The sequence below is a fragment of the Zosterops lateralis genome (genome assembly GCF_965231275.1).
Source record: "Zosterops lateralis genome assembly, chromosome: 2".
In the NCBI taxonomy this organism is placed as follows: Eukaryota; Metazoa; Chordata; class Aves; order Passeriformes; family Zosteropidae; genus Zosterops; species Zosterops lateralis.
The window spans coordinates 101,996,153-102,014,702 of NC_139763.1; the positions used below are offsets into that span (position 1 = coordinate 101,996,153).

Here is an 18,550-nt window from a genome sequence, read left to right on the forward strand (position 1 = left end):
GGTGACATTTCTGAAGGACAGAAAATATGAACTATGAAATGCTTTTTTTCCATGGTTCCTGCTCTTTCTGTCTCCTTTAGCCCTGAGAGAGAGAGAGACATTGGGCTGAAAAAGTTTCCAGGCAAAAAGACTTGTGGCATAATTTCACAGGCTGTCAAGGAGGTGAGAAGAAAGCTTAAATCTGATGGCATGGTCAGGTTTCTCTGTCAGTATGGATCTGAGCACTGTAGGTTGGGCTCATTTCCAGTATTTCACAGGAATGATCTACCATATCGTTCCTCTTTCATCATCTTCAAGGCATGCAGGCAACTAAGTCACTCCAGCAGGCAGCTCACTTTCAATGACATTCTCATCAGAGTCTCTCTAAATTGTATTTGAATTGTACTATACAAATGGATTATTTTGGCACTGAATAACACAGAATTGTGTTTTGTAGCTTGATAACGTTATAATTATGACTCATGGTAGTATGTAATATCACAATCATGCAGTGTTTGATTCAGCAAAACATCTTAAAATAACAAAATACTTGAAATTCAGTGGAGATTCACTCTGTGGTAAGGCACAGGAGGTCTTGTTTTCATAGTTACCAATTTGGGGGAGTTTTAATTCATACAGCTGACATGATGCAGACGCTCAAAGTTAGTTAAAACCTGACTGCATTACATCAGTGCAACTGCTTTAGAAGATACTGACATATTGAATTAGCCCATAGAGTAGGCTTACAATTAAAAGCTGCAGCTAAGCATGTTACCTCTTACCACATGTGCTGTAATAAATAAGTGTGTTGGTGTTTTTTGTGAATCCTAATTGTGACATACAGCACGTTCATGATTTAAGTTCCTTTCAGACTCGATTAAGGCAATATGTGTATCATGAAGCAAATGAAGCTGTTGCTGTGACTCAATTGCTCTGTAATTTCTGCTGTTAAGAACAGGGAAGTTGCTGACACTTTTTAGTTTTGTGATTTTAAAAGCACATGCTCAAAAGCAAGTAACTTTGGGAAAAAACACATATTCAGTTCAGACTGAATGGTCACTGATGATAAGTGAGGCAGTAAGACTCTGCATTTGTATGAGTTCATTCAAGCTGTTTCCAAGCCAATCTTTGTTGGATCAAATGTATGTTGGACCCTGTAGATGACATTTTACAGAGGAAGTTTCATATTGGGTCAAAACAATGGCATATAATTTGGTGGTATTCAAACTAGTCCTAATTAGAGGTGCTTTGTGTGCATTTCTGTTGTAGCAGCCCTCTTGTTAGAGGCTCATTTGTTTATCACAGCATGAAAAGGGTCCTGGTTTATTCCTCTTTATAACTCAGCCATCCCAACTCCAACCATTCACTGACTCTGGCTGCAGAAAGCTCCTACTGTAGGTTTCCCTTGGCAGCCTCTGACTGCTGGTCATTTCCTGCTAAACTATGACTGCAGATATTAGTTTGCAGACTCTGACTGCAGGCTTTTACCTAACTAGACTGTGACTGCAGGTTCCAACAACAGGCTCTAACTGCAGACTGAAACAGACCTCACAGCAGTGATTCTCTCTCACCAGGATCCTTCTTCTTCATGATTCTCTTACCAGCTAACCCACTCCTTTTATCACACTTACCTTTACTGGTTATAGCTGTGACTCATCCAGGGTGAGGTTACCTGTATTCCCTTCTTCTACACCCTTCATTTCTAATGTGGTTTAAGAAATTGTTTTCTAGAACTCCACAGTTACAATTGCCAGTTTTAAAGCTGTTTTTCAAGTAAATTCAATGGTCTTGGCACATAATAGTGATTGCAGAGCTTTTCATCTAGATGGGCTCCTTGAAAACACAGCAAACAAATATAATTATTTTTGGAAATTTTAAACAATAAGCTATGAATTAAATAAAAATTAGAGTTTGAAGGATAGCTAATGAGTTGTTGGCACTCCAGACAGGAAAAGAAGCTGTTCCATGTGAAATTCTTGCCATTATGTCTTGTCGTAGTTGTGCCAGTTAAGGATTGGGAAGTATGTCCAAGAGTTCAACCTTGGAAGCAATGTTGTATAACAGTAAAAGCAGATAATGTTTTAACATAACATAGGTTTTGCCACTCCAAGGCTCCATCAACTTTGTTGGGATTGGCCATATCTTTTGCAAATTGATTTGCAAATAGAACTGTGGTCTATTGTAGACATTGTAGACAAATAGCTTCTAACAATCCAGTATCTACCAGAATATTTTGAAGTAAATTTTATTTCTTTTCTTGAGCTCTGTCTTTGCTTTTGGCTCCCATTTGCCTCTTTGTGGGATAAGAGAATAGTCTTGAAAGGAGTATGGAGTGGTGTTACACTTCTATCCAGTTCCCCAAATGTATTGCACTTCAATTTTTCTAGATGCTGTTGTCGAGGAGTACTGATCCATGAGGAAATGTCTGCCATGAGTCCAAGAATGAATGAAACTTGCTTAGGTGTTATGAGAACTGCAAGAAGTATCTTAATAAAATACCAGGAGCAAGTGTGTCTGTCATCCTGGGAAAGAAAAGGCTTAGATGCCTGCAAGAGAATTTTGGGTGTCTGGAGGAGAAGCAGCAGTTGTGTGCCCTCACACCAAATCCAGAGCTGGTGGGACTTCTGAGGTCCCAACTGAGTTTGGCCTTTTCCCAAGGTCATGGTTGCTTTTGAGTACATATTCTCAGAGGGGCAGAAAGATTTGCCAACCTCTCTCAATTGCAAGGCTTAGCAGAATGCTGCAAGGAGATAATGAGCCAAGCAAAAAATATTTATTGTATTCTCAGAGTGTTTTTTGTCCTGTTGGTTTGATATGAGATGAAATTTGGAGGAGCAGCTTAGGATCTCTATATTTTCAGCACCTAATGATGAGGTACAATACAAATAAAACCTCTGAAACAGTCTTGAATACACATCCTAGCCTCTACCTGTGTCTGTACTCCTTGCTTATTTAGGGATTTGTCTTTGCACGGTGGGGGAATTGAGTTGGCAGCTGCAGATGGAGGGAGTACTGTGTCGGTGAATGATGTATGGCTTTCCATTAGCCCAACTGATGGTTCAAGTAGTCATCGATACTAGGAACAAAAGCAGCTCTGAAAAACTGATCGTGGACTTGGCCAGTAGTATCAATAACTGGAAATCAGGCAATTTTTTTAACAGTTCAACAATTGAAGCAATTGTTTGTGAATCATTTACTCAATGCAGACACAGCTGCCTCAGTGTGATGGATCCCAGCAGCTTCTATGCCAGGCACTTCCAATTTCTCACTGTCATTCAGTGTCTGATTCATCCTGTCAGATGGGCTTGAGTCATGTGGCCATTGTTTCCCGCTTGTAAAATGGATGTGATCATAATCTGCTGGTTGTAGTATCTGTCTGCCTCACTTGAGGTATTGTGCAGGTCAGTTCCTCTCCAGGCTGCGTGCCACAGCTGAGTGGAAAAAAACAGAGCTGGCAACGATATGCTCCCACTTGGATAACCTTGAGAGAGACTTTGTGTACGATCAACCCCAACCCTCAGAAATTTGGGTATCATGATGCGAGTTTGCAGCACCTCTCTTGTCAGCCTGGCAGGCCCAGCCATGCTGGCACTGTGGTCTCTTCTGAGTGCTACACCAGTCCTGGTGCTGCTCCTCTACTGCCAGAGCTCAGGTCTTTCCTTCCCCTGTGTGCACCATTTGTCCCTTTCCAAGGGCAGGAGATGTCTGCTGGTGATACTGAGTGAGGTGGCAGCAGAGTATGGACAGGAGTTGTACAGGATAGCTACTGCCCGGGACAAAGGAGTGGGTAGGGCACAGCTCCAGCACCATCCCCTGCCACTGATTCCTGAGCTTCAGGTCTCTGTAGTTGCCCCACACCATCCTCTGGGGATGAGGAGAACGGTGGGAGCAAGGGGAGCAGTGCCCCAAAACCATTCCAGTGCCGAGGTTTTGAAAGGTCTGTGGTCACAAAGATGCTCAGTCCTGTAATCCTCTCTTGTGTGGTCCATGATGACATGAAGTTAGTGTTCTCAGCTGCTGTGACTCTCTTCAAGGCACATGGACATCAGACTCCTCCCTCAGGTCTCTAAAATCCAGCTCTTTTTTGTAGTCTCTTCATGCCTATCTAATGAAAATTGTCATGTTATGTGATAGTGTCTGCTCAGAATATCAAGGTGCTTCACCTGTCTCTTTTCTGATAAAAGGAGGTGGTTTAATTTGAAAAAAGAGTAGTTGTGAGACAAAATCAGATTTAACTTCTATGCTGAAGATTTAGTAGGTGTCATAAAATAGTACTGGTTTCAGTAAAATTAACATGAAAAGAACAACAATCCAGTGTGACTGACACAGGCTTTATATACTGTCCTAGTAAGTCATTCTGATGGACAAATTAAATCATAGAATTAAATTTTGTATTCACATTTGTCTTGCCATCTGCTCAAGTAATTACTGTTTTAACTGGAAATTTTATTGTAAAATGTCATTTTACAAGATTTAGAACTCGTGTTTTCCCCAGAGCTGAGGTTGCAACATTTTGTTTATTTCTGATGTTCTGAATTTAGTGTTATGGGAATAGGGTGGCAGAGAATTTCATCAGTTATCTCAAGGTGGCCTTTGAGAGATGTATTGCAGAGCAGAGCCCTCCTGCATCATCATTGGTAGAGGCACTGAAGCAGTGTCACCTCTAATGCTCATAAGGTGGAAAGGGTCCTTACTGAGGGTGTTGCATGGTTACATTGTACTTCTGTGGTATGAAGTTTCATGCTATAAAGCTGGGAGAAACATAACATTCAAAAGATTTTGCTGAGGTGTCTAAAGCTGTGGTGTGTGTAGAAAATGAGATGCCCCTCATCACTGATATTACTAGGAAATGAGTGAGCCCTTATAGAGTGGCATAAAGGGTTTAGCAGCAGAGTGGTGATTCATGTCCGTGACTTGCTACATGGTAGAAATGTGGGTGTGAAGTAGTGACAGTCAGGGGATCCTTAATGAAGTGCACACAGTCTTAATAAAAGCTGTTGTATCACTAGCTGCCATGTGTGTTCTCATGTGCTCACTTGCACTCTATTACAGTCTCCTGTTATGAACTATTTACCTCTGTGGCACCTGCTCACTATTGGTGCCTTATTAGCATTTATTAGTCAGCCTTGCAATTGCTTACTTGAATGTGCTCTTGTGCAGCAAGTTCCCTCAAAATACTTGCAAATAGTATTTTTTTCCTACAAAAACAGATGTCAGTGAAGCAGGAGGGATCAAGAATGGGATTGTAGAATAGTTTTGGTTGGAAGAGACGTTTAAAGGTCATCTAGTCCAGCCTTCTCTGCAATAAGCGAGGACATCCTTGACTAGAGTAGCTTGGTCAGAGCTCTGTCCAGCCTGGCCTTGAATGCTGCCAGGTACAGGGCATCTACCACAACCCTCCTTGTAAAAAATTTTTCTTATATCTTACATAAATTTACTCTCCTTCAGTTTAAAACCATCAGCCAGTGTCCTGTCACAAAAGACCCTGATAACAAGTTTGGCCCTTCTTTCTTATAGGCCCCCTCTAAGTATTGAAAGGCCACAGTAAGGTCTTCCAGGACCTTTCTCTTCTCTAGGCTGAACAGCCCCACCAGGTGTCTCGGCTTCTCTTCATAGCAGAAGTACTTCAGCCTTCTGGTCAACTCTGTGGCCCTCTGGACTCATTCCAACAAGTCCTTTCTTCACTGAGAGTAGAGGAACTTTGATGTGAGAAGGGAGTAGGAGTAATGAAGCACACACAACTTCTAAGCTTATTTTTAACATGCAGTTGAGCAGTCTGTCCTGTACACTTGATGGAACTGAAAAGTGCTTTAATTGTTTTCACCTTGCATCAAGGAAAAAAACTCCACAGCATAGATAATACTGTGTAGCTTTAGGTGCTGGTAGCTTGTAAAATAATTTGCTTGCTACTACTACTACTACTAGTTGTAGATGTCTACTACTGCTTTTTATCAAAGAACTACTTCAATATTATGATGAAGTTCTATATGTTAAAATAATCAAATGTTTCTTCAGATTTGATGTGTTATAGTAAACCAAATTTAATACACTGACTGCTGTGGAAATTTAGGTTTTAAGAGTTGTGATGAGCTTTGGCAGTGAGCATTTAAGAGGAAGGAGAAATCACAAAGGCATTCCTTTCTGTGAATCTCTCACTAGTTGACTTACAGCAGCATGTTGAGTTGAAGAGAATTGTTTTATGCTTCCTTTCAAAGTGGTTTGGAAGAGCCAAAGAATGTGTACAGCACAGACCTATGATCTGTTAAGTGGTGGAAATGTGGGTAGGAAACAGCATTGAGCAGTTCTGGTTGATGTTTCAAAAAAATGCCTTAGCTGTAGTGCTTATCATGGGGTTTTCATTGTTCCAAGACTTACTGTTTTTATTTATCATAAGAAAACAGAATATCACAACAGTGAATTCTTACTTGAAAATAGGTCCTTAGATATGCTGGCTCTTTCAGATAATTTCTGCATTGAAATTTCTTTTCAGATGAATTACTTCAGAAAGAACAAAACTACTCTGATGATGTTTTGGCCAATATGATCAGTGAACCCAGAATCAGCTATGGAAATGATGCTCTTATGCCTTCATTGACGGAAACAAAAACTACAGTTGAACTTCTTCCAGTGGATGGAGACTTCAGCCTAGATGACCTTCAGCCATGGCATCCGTTTGGAGTTGATTCTGTTCCAGCCAATACTGAAAATGAAGGTAAGTACAATAGGGGGAGAAACCACGGAACGTTCTGAGCTGAGCTTTATGGTTTCTCTTCACATTGTTCCCTTTAAATTAATATTTTTCTTATAAGTAAGTGGGATAGAAATTCTGAAATGTACCTTTGGAATTGGTCTGCTGTGTCATTTGTGTCTCTGATGGAATAGAAAGTCTTGACTAAAATCTTAGACACACAAATTAGACACACAATAATTTAGACACACAATAAATTTCATAATTGAGCTTACTTGCCTTCAGAAACAATCATAAATTCTAGGAGATTGAATAACAGTCATATAAGATACGTGACAATAACTGAAGGGAGATAGTTGTTAGATTTGTTCCATGATGAAATGAGTGTTTTATTTAAGGTAGAGCTTCTTATTTGCTGTAATCATTTGAAAATGATTACAGTTCCAGCATAATCCTAACAGACAGATAATGTTAATTTCACTCCATACACTAAGTGTACTTCAGAAATGTTCCTACATGCACACCAATACAATACAACTTGGCTAGTGAAAAAGTTTTTCATTAGGAGTATTATATGCTGTTCATGGACTACTTCATTGAAGTGACTGCATGCTACTTGAATAACCCGTGTAGAATCTGGAATTGGTAGTTCACTTAGGTGCTGGAGCCAATAAATCAGAAACTTGAGGGACTTCAGTCATGTCGTTTAAGTTCCTCCTCTTGCCTTTGTTTTCCTTTGTTTGACTGCACTTATACTAGTGCTAAGTTTATCATATCAGTGAAAGCTTAATACTGCAAAGCCACAGTACACACAAAGCCTGGAACTGCAGAAGTCTTCTCAGGCAAATCTGTGATTTGTAGCTGAACCACACAGACATTAATATCCTCCTCAAGTCTTTTGAAACCACTGGCTTAGGCTGTACCTGCTCTTAGAATGAGTTCTGAGATCATCCTTACACAGTTAGCCTCATTCCAGCATGGTGCATGAGTGACTGTGAGCAACTGGGTGTGTGGGACATAGACATGGATTTGCCAGGTCTGGTGGTGTTGCCAGGTGAAATCAGAAATAGATTTGCAATCAAGGTTTGTCCCAAGGAGTCAGAGAAGCCTAGGATCAGGCAAAGGAAAAGACCTGCACAAAGATCAGTGAAGCAGATATTTAGCAGATCTGAGGGGAAGAGGAGAGGCTGGTCAGGAGTAGGGCTAAAATCAGAGGACCAGGGAGTCAGCGCTGCAAGTTAAGAACCAAGTAAAAGAGCAGAGCCAGAGCAAATTCAACAGACCACATAGCAGGAAGAACCAGAATGCAGGAGATGGTGACAAGGACTCCAGCTGTGCCTGAAGGGCACTTGCAGCCAAGTGGCATTCCAGGCCATGCCAGAGCAGCTGGCTGGAGCACATCAGGCACTGGCAAGGGGTACAGATTGCTCACAGGCTGGCAGGCTGAACATCATTTTCCTGGGGAAGGAGCTGCAGGTTGCTCTAACCCTAGCGCTGTCTATCAAGGCTGTGCTTGATATGTTAACCCTAACATATCAAGGCTGTCTGCCAGTAGCAGGTCACAGTCTGGCTCGTGTCTGTCTTGCAGGAATTTTCAACTGCAGCTCTTGCTCCATTTTTTTCCGTAGCTGAGGCATCCAGGGCCTCAGTTTCTATACCTGTTGCCTGCTTTCATAAAACATGGTGGAGATTAATGATTTTTGATGTCTGTCCTCTTAGCTTTCAAAATATATTGATTTCAGTCACCAGGTTTAGAAATTTAGGGAGACAGGTGCCCCCAGACATACCCATAGTTTAATCACACAAGGGTGTTTTTCCTTCAGAACCCTGTCTAAGCTCAGAATCTAATAAAGAAAGGTACTTCAAAGTGACATTGAATTCCCACAGGCAACTATACTGAGCATGGTTCTCCTTCTCAAATGTATGACAGTAGATAAGAAACACAAACTCTCCTGCCTGGAATACCACACTTAATTATTAGGCCTCTGTGTTTTTAACACAGTATGGGGTTTGCTGCAGCACTTACTCATTCATGCCTTCAAGTTGTTGAGATTTCATTTTGGTTTTTTATACCAGAGTGGTATTGTGTTTGTCATGAGCTTATTGCAGCAGTCAGTTCAGTTAGGCCAACCATTATCATTGTTCAAGTCTGCAGTTAAAAGTGGAAATCATTTGGTGACTTTAACCTCTTCAAGTCCTTCTTGTTTCCCCTTATACTTCTCTGTCCTCTACCCAAACCACAGTGTTCTTAATGCGATCATGCCAAGAATACGTTCTTTCTTTAGAGACCGTTTCTATATCTTTGCCCATAGCATCAAAGGGGAAGTTCACAGCTTTATTTTTTCCTTTGTGTTTGTCTCCCACCTTGTTGTGCCGGAATCCCAGGACTGACTGTGCCATTTGTCTTCGCTTCCCATGCCTGTTTTCTTCTTTGATAGTGGTCTTACTTCTGGCTTTGTCTACCTTGCTTCCAAAATGTTTCTGTCTTCTTATAATATGGTTTGGAAGTAGCAAGAAATTGATAACAACGGATCTAATTTTCACCTCCTCTTTTTTTTCCCCTCTGATGAACTGATAGTTAAAATACCATAACGCTCCCGCCTAAAAGTTGTTGTTCTTCGTTCCCATGCCTGTTTCCTTCCATGACATGATCTAATCCCAGGTTTCACCCAGAGATATTAATAATGTATTGAATTGGTATGTTGCCATGTAATCTTAAGGTTTCATAACTCCATTTGAAATTTTCCCAATGTAAACTGTGTGTCTTAAAGAACAGGTTTTATGCAAATAGTTTATTTTCCTAGAATTGCTTTTACTGACAAGTAAGTGAAAAACAGTCTAAAAATAAATAGACTTTGAAAGTCTAGCATAACTCAGTATTTTCTGCAAGTGTATTCTCATTTGTTTTCCCCTGAGGTCGTTTCCCTGGAAACATCAACAGAAGTTAATTCAAAACAGTAGGTAATATACTGTATGGATATCCAGCATGCTGCAACACAAATTAGGTTAACAAAGAAAACACTTTCTGAGAACCTTACAGAGGTACCATGAAGGATGTCAAGAAACTGTATTTCAGCAATGCAAAACACATCTTCAGAGGTGACCCCCAAGAAACCCCCAACAGCTGTGAAGCTATAACATTGCCAAGCCCTCTGGACATTTTGCCAAGACTAACTGGGTTTAGTGGTTTACCCTTTGTGTTTTAGCTTGCAGGTTACAGGGACCCTTAACGTCTATATCTAGCATTTATCTAAAGTGAGATTCCTGTAAATGTACTGTGTTATCCTTATGATTTGTTCAGTTCTTCACTTCAACAATATTCTTGATAGATGAGCATCACGTACCACTCCTCACCTGCTGGTTTCTACCAGTTTTTTTATGTACTTTTATTTTACTTTTGAGAAGAGAAATTAACATATTCTCTTTTGCTTTTCTGAGACGTATTAGTATTAGCTAAAGGTAGGAATGTGTAGCCTCTATGAAGCCCGAGTAGTCAGTGTAAATAAACATGTACCAGTTTAGTTTGAGTCTATTTGGACAATGCATTTTCAGTCTTATTTCTGTGCACGTGGAAGTATATTAAAGACAAATGTAATTCTGGAGCATCAAAATGAATGCACTTTTTATAATAACACACAGTACATATTTGAGTTTTGATTATTGATAAATGCTGCAGTAGGTTTCAATTTCTCCCCCCTTCATTAGCTGTTGTGATGATGTGGTCCAGTGAGGTGTAGCGGGTTGACTGCTGGCCAAACACCAGTGCACTCATAAAAATCAACTACTCAACTTCCTCTGCTGTAATTGAGCAGAGGAGGAGGAAAAAAATCAGTTAAAATAAAGCTCATGGGGTTGAGATAAGGATTAGGAGAAAATAGTTTAGGGCAAGACAGGCTCAAAATGTTAAAAGGTAATAGAAAACTTTATTAAAAGAAGTAAAAAAAGAATGGTAAGAACTAAAATAAACCTTTAGAACACCTTCCTCTCCCCAGCCCCTTTGCTTCCCACCAACAACACAAAGAGACAAAACCTGGGATTCTCAGTGGGTTTATCACTTCTAAAGGGAATCTTTCTTCAGTTCACTCAGGAAGAGGAGTCTCCCCTGCTATGCCATGGAGTCTTTCCCATGGGAAGCAACTCTCTGTGAACTCTTCCAGCATGGTTCCAGTTTCACAGTTAACAGTCTGCCTGGAAAAATGCTGTTTGTGTTGTGAAATCCCTCCCAAGTCTTCCCATAACTGCTTTTGTGGGCCATTTCACCTTATAGGGTACAGTTTTTAAGGATGACCTGTTCTAGTATAAGAGCAAAGCGTCCTCTTCTGTCTCTGAAAGCAAAAGTTCTCTCTGTCTCTCTGTTCAAGTCAGATCAGAGCTTTTCAACATCTACATTCTCCAGTTCTCATGGGCTGTGGGTGAATGCTACATCCCCCCCATACACTTCATGAATTTCAGGGAATTGTTGCATTGTAGTCCTCATGGCTTGCCAAAGATTTTCAGCTCTGATGCTTGGACATCTCCTCCTTCCCTTCCCCCTTCTGAACCAACCTGGTTTTGCCACGTTGTTCTTCTCGTGTGTCCTCTCTTTCCCTTTTCTCTGACTTGGAAGAAGATTGGTTTCCATAGGTTCATCTGCTCCCAAGTGGAGTTCTGCAGCCCTGAAAAGTAGGTCTTATCCAGGCTCCACAAATCAGGGGAAACGCTCATTGTGCTTTTCTCCCTGTTGGTCAGGAGATCTCCCCAGCCCTGCACAAGCTGCACGGGCTGTCACTCCACAGCTTTCTTCATGTGGGACAATGAAAAAAGAAAAGCTTCTGCCATTTTTTGTCCCTTCGTTTGCAGTGTGGCAGGTTGGAAGCAGACGGGCACACAAAGTCTGTTGCTGGCCAGGCCAAGATGGCAGTGACTGCATGGCTCAGTGGTGCCAGGATAGTCCCCTCCAGTAGGATCTTGGTGGCTGGACCATGCCGGGGCCTGATGGGATCTTGGCAGCCATGCCAGGATGGCCTCTCGCCAGTCACCTCTTTACTTCAAAAAGAAGAGAACTTCCCACAATTTTTCGTTGTTAAATAAGTTATCATAGAGGTGTTCCCAGCTTTTTCAATTGGCTTAGCAGTGTGCCAGTTTTCTGAGCTGGCCAGCTTTTGGTTTTGCCAGGCACAGAGGAAGCTGTTGACAGCTTCTTGCGGAGAATTACTTCAGTGCTGATGTTTTTCACTAAAATCAATTTAATGCAAAACCACCATATGAGGGCAAGCACTAAGAAAACCCACAGACAAGATTTTCAGAGTTAACTGCTGTTTGTGAATATATCAGTACTGGGGCAGAGCAAGAAGGTTATAAAATCCAACTGAAATTCAAAAGGTGATAGCTCAGGGCTCTCCAGAAATCAGCCTTTCTTTGTATCATGTTGCCTGGCATCACAATCTGCTTTGGAAGACTCTTGGCTCTTATCATTTGCCTCCAGGTTTTGCCCTGAAGCTGGTTTGTGACCTTGACCAGGTCTTTTCACATCTGTGTCACTTATGAAATGTGCTAGTGGCCCAACCTTTCCACATTGTAAAGGGCTTCCAAAATTATAGATGACAAGAGTTATTCATTACTAATACTTTGACCTAATCAGAAATACTGCATTACTCTGAGGTCTCTGCTACTGTACATCAGAAACTTCTTTCACCCTTTCCCCCTTCACCTACTTATATTTCCATTGCCAGGCATAGGCTTCTTAATTCTCCATAGCTGTTGCCATGTAGGATTACGGAGAGGAGGGGGAAAAAAACCTTCTAGGGAGGATGTAAGGGTCAGGATAACAGAGGAGGGGTCTGCAAGAGCAGTTTGGGTAATGTTTTGCTCATGGTTGTTTCTTCACTTGGGTCCTTGCCACTGAAAATTACTGCTGACCATCCTGAAGGTTGGTGCTGACCATATTGAAAAACCTAGCCAAAGACATAAATAGGAAAATACTCAAAACTGCGATTTTTAGTTAAGGATGAAAGTTGCTTTTTGCATAGAGCTATGTAAGGAAAACAATTACATGGTATGTTAGTGCCACTCTGAACTGCTGTGAAGGAAAGTGCCTCTGCAGGACAGACCAGCAAGCTCTGTGAAAGTCTGCCTTTATGGAGACACAAGTGAGTCAGATGTGCTGATGTGCTTTTAATCTGCAGCTACTCTAAAGCTGAGTTACTGGGTTTTATTCAGAGGAAAAAGCTCATGCAGTCATCTCCTGTGTGCAAAGAACATGGGAACCACTTAGACTCTCACAATCATGGGAGGTTGTGTGTCAAACCCACAGGAACAATAAGCCAGTGGCACAGACTTCCTGAGAAGATGGGCAGTTCCATTGCTCAAATCAGCAGTATCATCAGGTTTGTGTGACTTTCTGATGAGCACTTCTTCTTGATGGAAAACTGTGGGTCTGTCATATTTCCTGTGTTACTGCACCTCACTAACGGCTGGTAAAGGCTCATACCCAAATCCAGAAATTCAAATGAATAATAAATAATATATGTTGAAACTTCTGAATTCTAAGGAACAATGTAACACTTCATTTCTGAATTTAAGTTCTTTGACTGTGTCAAAGATTGGGTGGATCAGGAAGGGAACACAATTGAACCAAAAGAGAGAAAGAACAAAAAAAGAGGAGTAAAAATCTGAAACTTTTAATAAACATTTCTAGTATGTTTGAACTTACTGAGGCAGTTGGTAGTGACTCAAATAGCTCTATGTTTTGCAAATCCTGTTTTTCTATTAGTGCCAGTGAGCTCCACCAACTTTGGTTTCTGATAAAGCCTTAGTAGGGTAATAAAAGAGTCTTGTAAAAGTGTATATGACACATATTTGGGTAGAAATTTGTGTTTCTTCTTTGTTTCCCTTCCAAAAACTGGAATATGCTGTTCACAAATCAGAACATATAAGGAATATTGATTGTATTTTCAAAATGCACTTTCCTTTTTTTAAACATTATAGCTGGTGCTGTAAAGAATTGAAAGGAAAAAGGAGGGATTCAGGAGGCTTTGAAGTCAATATTGATGAAAAGCAGCTGCAAGAACTCACCATGTCCATTCTGGCTGCCAGTTCTGATCAGACAATCAGGAAATGTTTGCATGTAATGAATATGGTTTTGCTCAATTGATAGAAATTCTTTAGTCTTAATGGTTTCTGACCTGAAGCAGTAACCAGAATGTGATGTAAAAATGACACCTCAACTCTGAAGCTTTCCTTGTGAAGTCTTACCCATCCCTTCCATCTACTTTCAGGATTAACTGAAGGCAGATATTTTCTAGTTGTTTCTTTGGTAACTTAATGCAGTTAACTCTACTGCAATGTCCCAACAGAAGAGCCTTTGACTTTGTAATTTTGGGGGATTTTGTTTATTTTTGTTTGCTCTTTTGTTTCTTTTCTGCACGTGCCTAGTCGAGCCCGTCGATGCCCGCCCAGCTGCAGACAGAGGACTCACCACACGACCAGGTATATGACTTGCATGGCTTTTACCTAACCTGTATTTTTCCAGCATGCGTGTGGTCTGCTGGAACTGAAATTATTTACTTTTGCTTCGGTGTACCCCTCTCACAAAATTGAATGCTATTCCATGAATGATGGAAGGCATCGTTCCATCACAAATATTCCCTGTGTGAGTGCTGTCCATATTGAAGGCGTTTGGAATGTGTGCTTGCAGCGGGAGTGGGTCCCAGACCCAGAACTGGTTTGTATCAAAGGTCTCATCCCTTCCAGAAATAGCACTTTGGCAAGTGCAGGAGATGGTAAACTTGCTACCCCTTCATACAGACACTATTTCTAATTTGGGAATGTATAATAGAAATGTCAAATCCTTTATGCAGAGTGAGCAGGGCTAATAAAGAATTAATGCATACAGCTTCAGAACTGCAGGGGGCCTTGGTATTTTTGCTGTGGTACTTATCTTACCTCCAAATACCTGAAAATTGATATTATCCCTCTGATTCCCTAAGCATGCCTGAGGACACAGCTATTCATTCCATTTAGGACAGAGTAGGGTGATTGTTTCTACTCTGTAAGTACCTCTGTGTATTGATTTCAGAACAATAGCAGATCACTAGGTTGAGTCAGGCTGCAAATGTTTGGAAAAGGTAAAATGGGAGAATTCCAGTTTCCAAAAGGAAAAATAATTTTAGCTTTTCATACTAACTTTCTTTTTGCTTTTGGGGTTGTTTTTCCTCTGTTTCTTTGTTCAGAATTATCTGAAACTGTTAAAGCCATTGAGAGGAAACAGCTTTTTTATTTCAGAAGAGGCCACTCTTCAATGTAGTGAGAATGTTTTTTAGGGTCAGGATTATTTCAGTGTCACATCGTTGTGTTTTCTTCCTTCAGATCAGATTAAACTGATCAATCTGTATCCCTTTTCCCTTCATCTTGTCTTCCAGACATCCATTAGATAGCGTCATGGACAGCACCTTCATAGTGTTTGTAAATCTTAACTCACCAATGTTTAGCAACTACAAAAATTGCTACAGTAGGCGGTAAAATAAGCTCATATGTTGCAACAATTGGGATATGTGTCAGAACTGGCCAGGTAGTGTGCTCCTAGCACTGTTTAACTTGTGTTTAGAGTCTTAATTCAGTCCATGAAGAGAGCCTGGAAACTGGTACAGAGCTACAGCACCAAAAATCTTGGGATCAGGGAAAAATCCCTCCAGTACTCCATTATCTATCCTCTCGCCCAGGAGCAGTAGAAATATCACAGATGAAGCATGCATATGGTTTAATCCCAATTTTGTAATAATAATTCAGTCTAGCGGGGTTTTTTTAGAATATTAAAATCTATTCTAATTTACAATTTTAATTTCAGTCCTCTTGAAAAGCTTCTTGTTATGATGCCCATATTTATTACTGCAGGTTATTCCTTCCTTGCTTCTGTTCCCTCACACATAGACAAACTTTAGACAACTTTAGTGTCCCTTTTCTAGGGAAAGGATTTTCTCTCACTGCCACTCTCTAGTTTCAGAGTGGAACTATGTTTTAGTTGACTACGTTAGGGCACTTTGTTGGTTGTGGTGATACAAGTAGTACTAAAGTTTATAGGCCTAATGACACTACGTCATGAGTCATCTTGGTGAATGTGTGTGATAGACTACTAAGGTTAGGTAAAAAATATTTCACCATCTGACCATTATGGATGTGGCAGATGCTGTAACTTTTCCACTGTGAAAATCACATGGGATATTTCCTTCAGTGTTCTGCTAAAATGCAAAAGTAGTGCTTTCCTTCCCTATGTCTTTAATCACCAGCTACAGATTTAGAAAGAGTTCTTACTGATACAGGTTCTGTCTATCAATGTGGTTTTTCATCATCCCTCAAAAGCAATTTATGTGTGACAAAATTTGAATTTAACAGAGAAATTATTCCAGGCTGAATTTCTTCATGAACTCTGAATAGAGGAAAGCAAATTGATGCTTAAATAAACTATGAAGTACAGAAGGGATTCTGATAGTTTAAAAGTGTGTGCTTTAAAACTGTTTTACTTTACTTGCTCATTAAAAATAAAATTTCAGCACTAAAGTTCAAAAAAGAAAATAAATACCTTTTGTGCAGTAACTGTCCTTTTGGGATAGTCTATTTTTACAGTTTGGGGCTATTATAGAAGAAAAAAAATCTTAAAAAATCATAGATTATTCTAGAGTGAAAAAGTATTAATGAAAGACCTGCAGATTAATGTATCCAGCTGCTTGTGACTTTTTAATTGCCCAACTTCTTGTTGGTTTCCTGAAAGGTTTACCCTTTTTGTGGGCCTTGATGCTTCTTTCTTGGCTCAAGTGACCTGCTTCTTCAGGATGAAAATACTGGTGTCATGTCAGTCTGCAACACTCTAAGCCTGAAGAAGAACAAATCAATGTTTTGTAGCTGTGTGAATTTCTTGAAGAAAATGAGCTCTGAAAGGACTAAAGCAAATATGTAAATGTGTGTCCTTTTTTCTCTTTTCCATTTTATTTACTTCTTGCTCACACAGCATTCTTATAATGATCAGTATGTTTTTCCTACAGGCAGATCACAGTTATGCAGATCATCTTTGTTAGTCTCTTAGGAGAGATAGTTTGGTCACAGTACAACAGTCACAGACTCATAGAATACTGGGTTGGAAGGGGACCTCAGTGATCATCTGGTCCAACAAGTATTTAGGTGGTAGTAGTATTTGTGACACCTAGGATCTTCTTCCTCCACCATATCATTGTCTTTCAAAAAATGAAGTCTGTGAGTCAAATCAGAAAAAGTAAGGAGTTGTCCAGTCCATAGAGTAGAAAAGTTTATGACTGAAGACCAAGTTTAAAACATTTGTTGAAATTTATGCCAGTTGTCTAAGCCTCCACCTCTGTTTTGCTCTACCTTGGCTGTCTGCAGTTAAAGCTTGAATTAGAATCTGACCTACATCAGTCCTAGGGAAAGAATATTGTCTGGATGAACGCCACTTTCTAGTATGGATAAAACATCTCTGTAATTCACATGGGCATTAGAAAAGGACTCCCGTGCCTTAACTTACTGTCCTTCCCTGCCTATTTCACAAATGGGCAAACAAAAATAAAAATTATGTTTAAAACTGTTTCTTATCATCTTCCTAAAAAAGAAGTAAATGTGATGGTAAAAGGCCAAAGGGAAGAAAAATATCTAGAAGTACTAAGTAGTCCTCAGTGAGCTATTTTTTAATACAGCACAAAAATATAACAGATTTATGACACATTTCTTGCTACTTATAAATTGCTTTATTACAGGGAGATGTTAGAAAGCTCCAGTCCAGCCTGGGAACTTCCACAGGAAGAGCTTCAGATAGAATGAATACCTCTTTCCTTGATAACCTCACTGTAACAACTTATACAGGAGTGTTTCCTTTTCTCCTGTGCTCCAGCAGTCACTTTTTCATGATGAAAACTTAATTTCTTGCAACTGAATTTTGGGTATCTGTTTATTAGTAACTTTTTCTTTGTGTGTACATATGCATGTACATATAGAGACACATGCACATAAAAATGCATATAAAAATATCTCTAGATGCTCATGAGCAAGCTCATTTTACTTACATTAATTAAGCAGGTCTGGTCTGCAGAAATTGAGTGAAGATTAGAAACTGTACCATCAGAAGGGACTTTTCTTAGTATTAGCATATTTTCTGTACTTCAGGGTGATAAACAACATGCTCTGTTCAGGGCAGATCATATTTTCATCTGCTGCAGAGTTGCAGTTGTAGTATACACTCACAGCTGTAAATACACCACTTACAGGATGCCCATAATTCACAATGTAAGGATTTTATGCTGTTAAATGTGTTACTTTCTTCCGTGTAGTATAGTTTAGACTTGATGGTGGTTTTCTGCATTATTTCAGCTCTTTATCACTTGATCATTTTTGCAAACATTTAACTATTTTGAGGAAACGTTGCATATAAAGCTGCTTCTGTGTCTTTGGCCCTTCTGCTAATAAATCATGACGTGTCTATCTTTATTACATTAACTAATAACTGAGGGGTTTTTTTCCTCATGCAGAGGCTCTGTAAGCCTAATGGCTGTTCTGTGGAATCATTAGCCCATATGCTACAGTCTGTATGAGGTGAGGGCACAGAGCAGCTTAGTTAATTATTTATGATTTTCTTGCCAGTAACTGCCAGCATTTTTTTTCCTGTGTTTGTCATGTTAGTTCAATACAGTTGCTTTAAGCAGTCTGCATCTACCAAATAAAAATCATTAATTTTTTTTTTCCATTAGATTGTTTTGGTTAGTTTTATAAATGAGATTGTTGCTGTGAATGCAGTTATAGGTGTAGATGCACAGCATTTGGTTTGACATGCTTGATCATCAAACCAGATTTTACTTGTTTTGATTTTTCATTTCTACACAGAAGTTTTCTGAGAAATGTTTATTT

General features: G+C 39.9%; 1 protein-coding gene across 4 annotated transcripts in view; it reads left to right on the forward strand.

Annotated features, from left to right (window-relative positions):
- The window catches only part of APP (amyloid beta precursor protein), a 192,377-nt gene that overhangs the window by 156,542 nt on the left and 17,285 nt on the right, over nt 1-18,550 (forward strand). For 2 of the 4 annotated variants that reach the window (XM_083855357.1, XM_083855355.1), the window contains 2 exons: nt 6,470-6,691; nt 14,081-14,134. In XM_083855357.1, the coding sequence (XP_083711483.1) occupies nt 6,470-6,691; nt 14,081-14,134 (276 nt within the window). The remainder of the gene's footprint in view (nt 1-6,469; nt 6,692-14,080; nt 14,135-18,550) is intronic. The other 2 variants (XM_083855358.1, XM_083855356.1) reach the window with 1 other exon arrangement.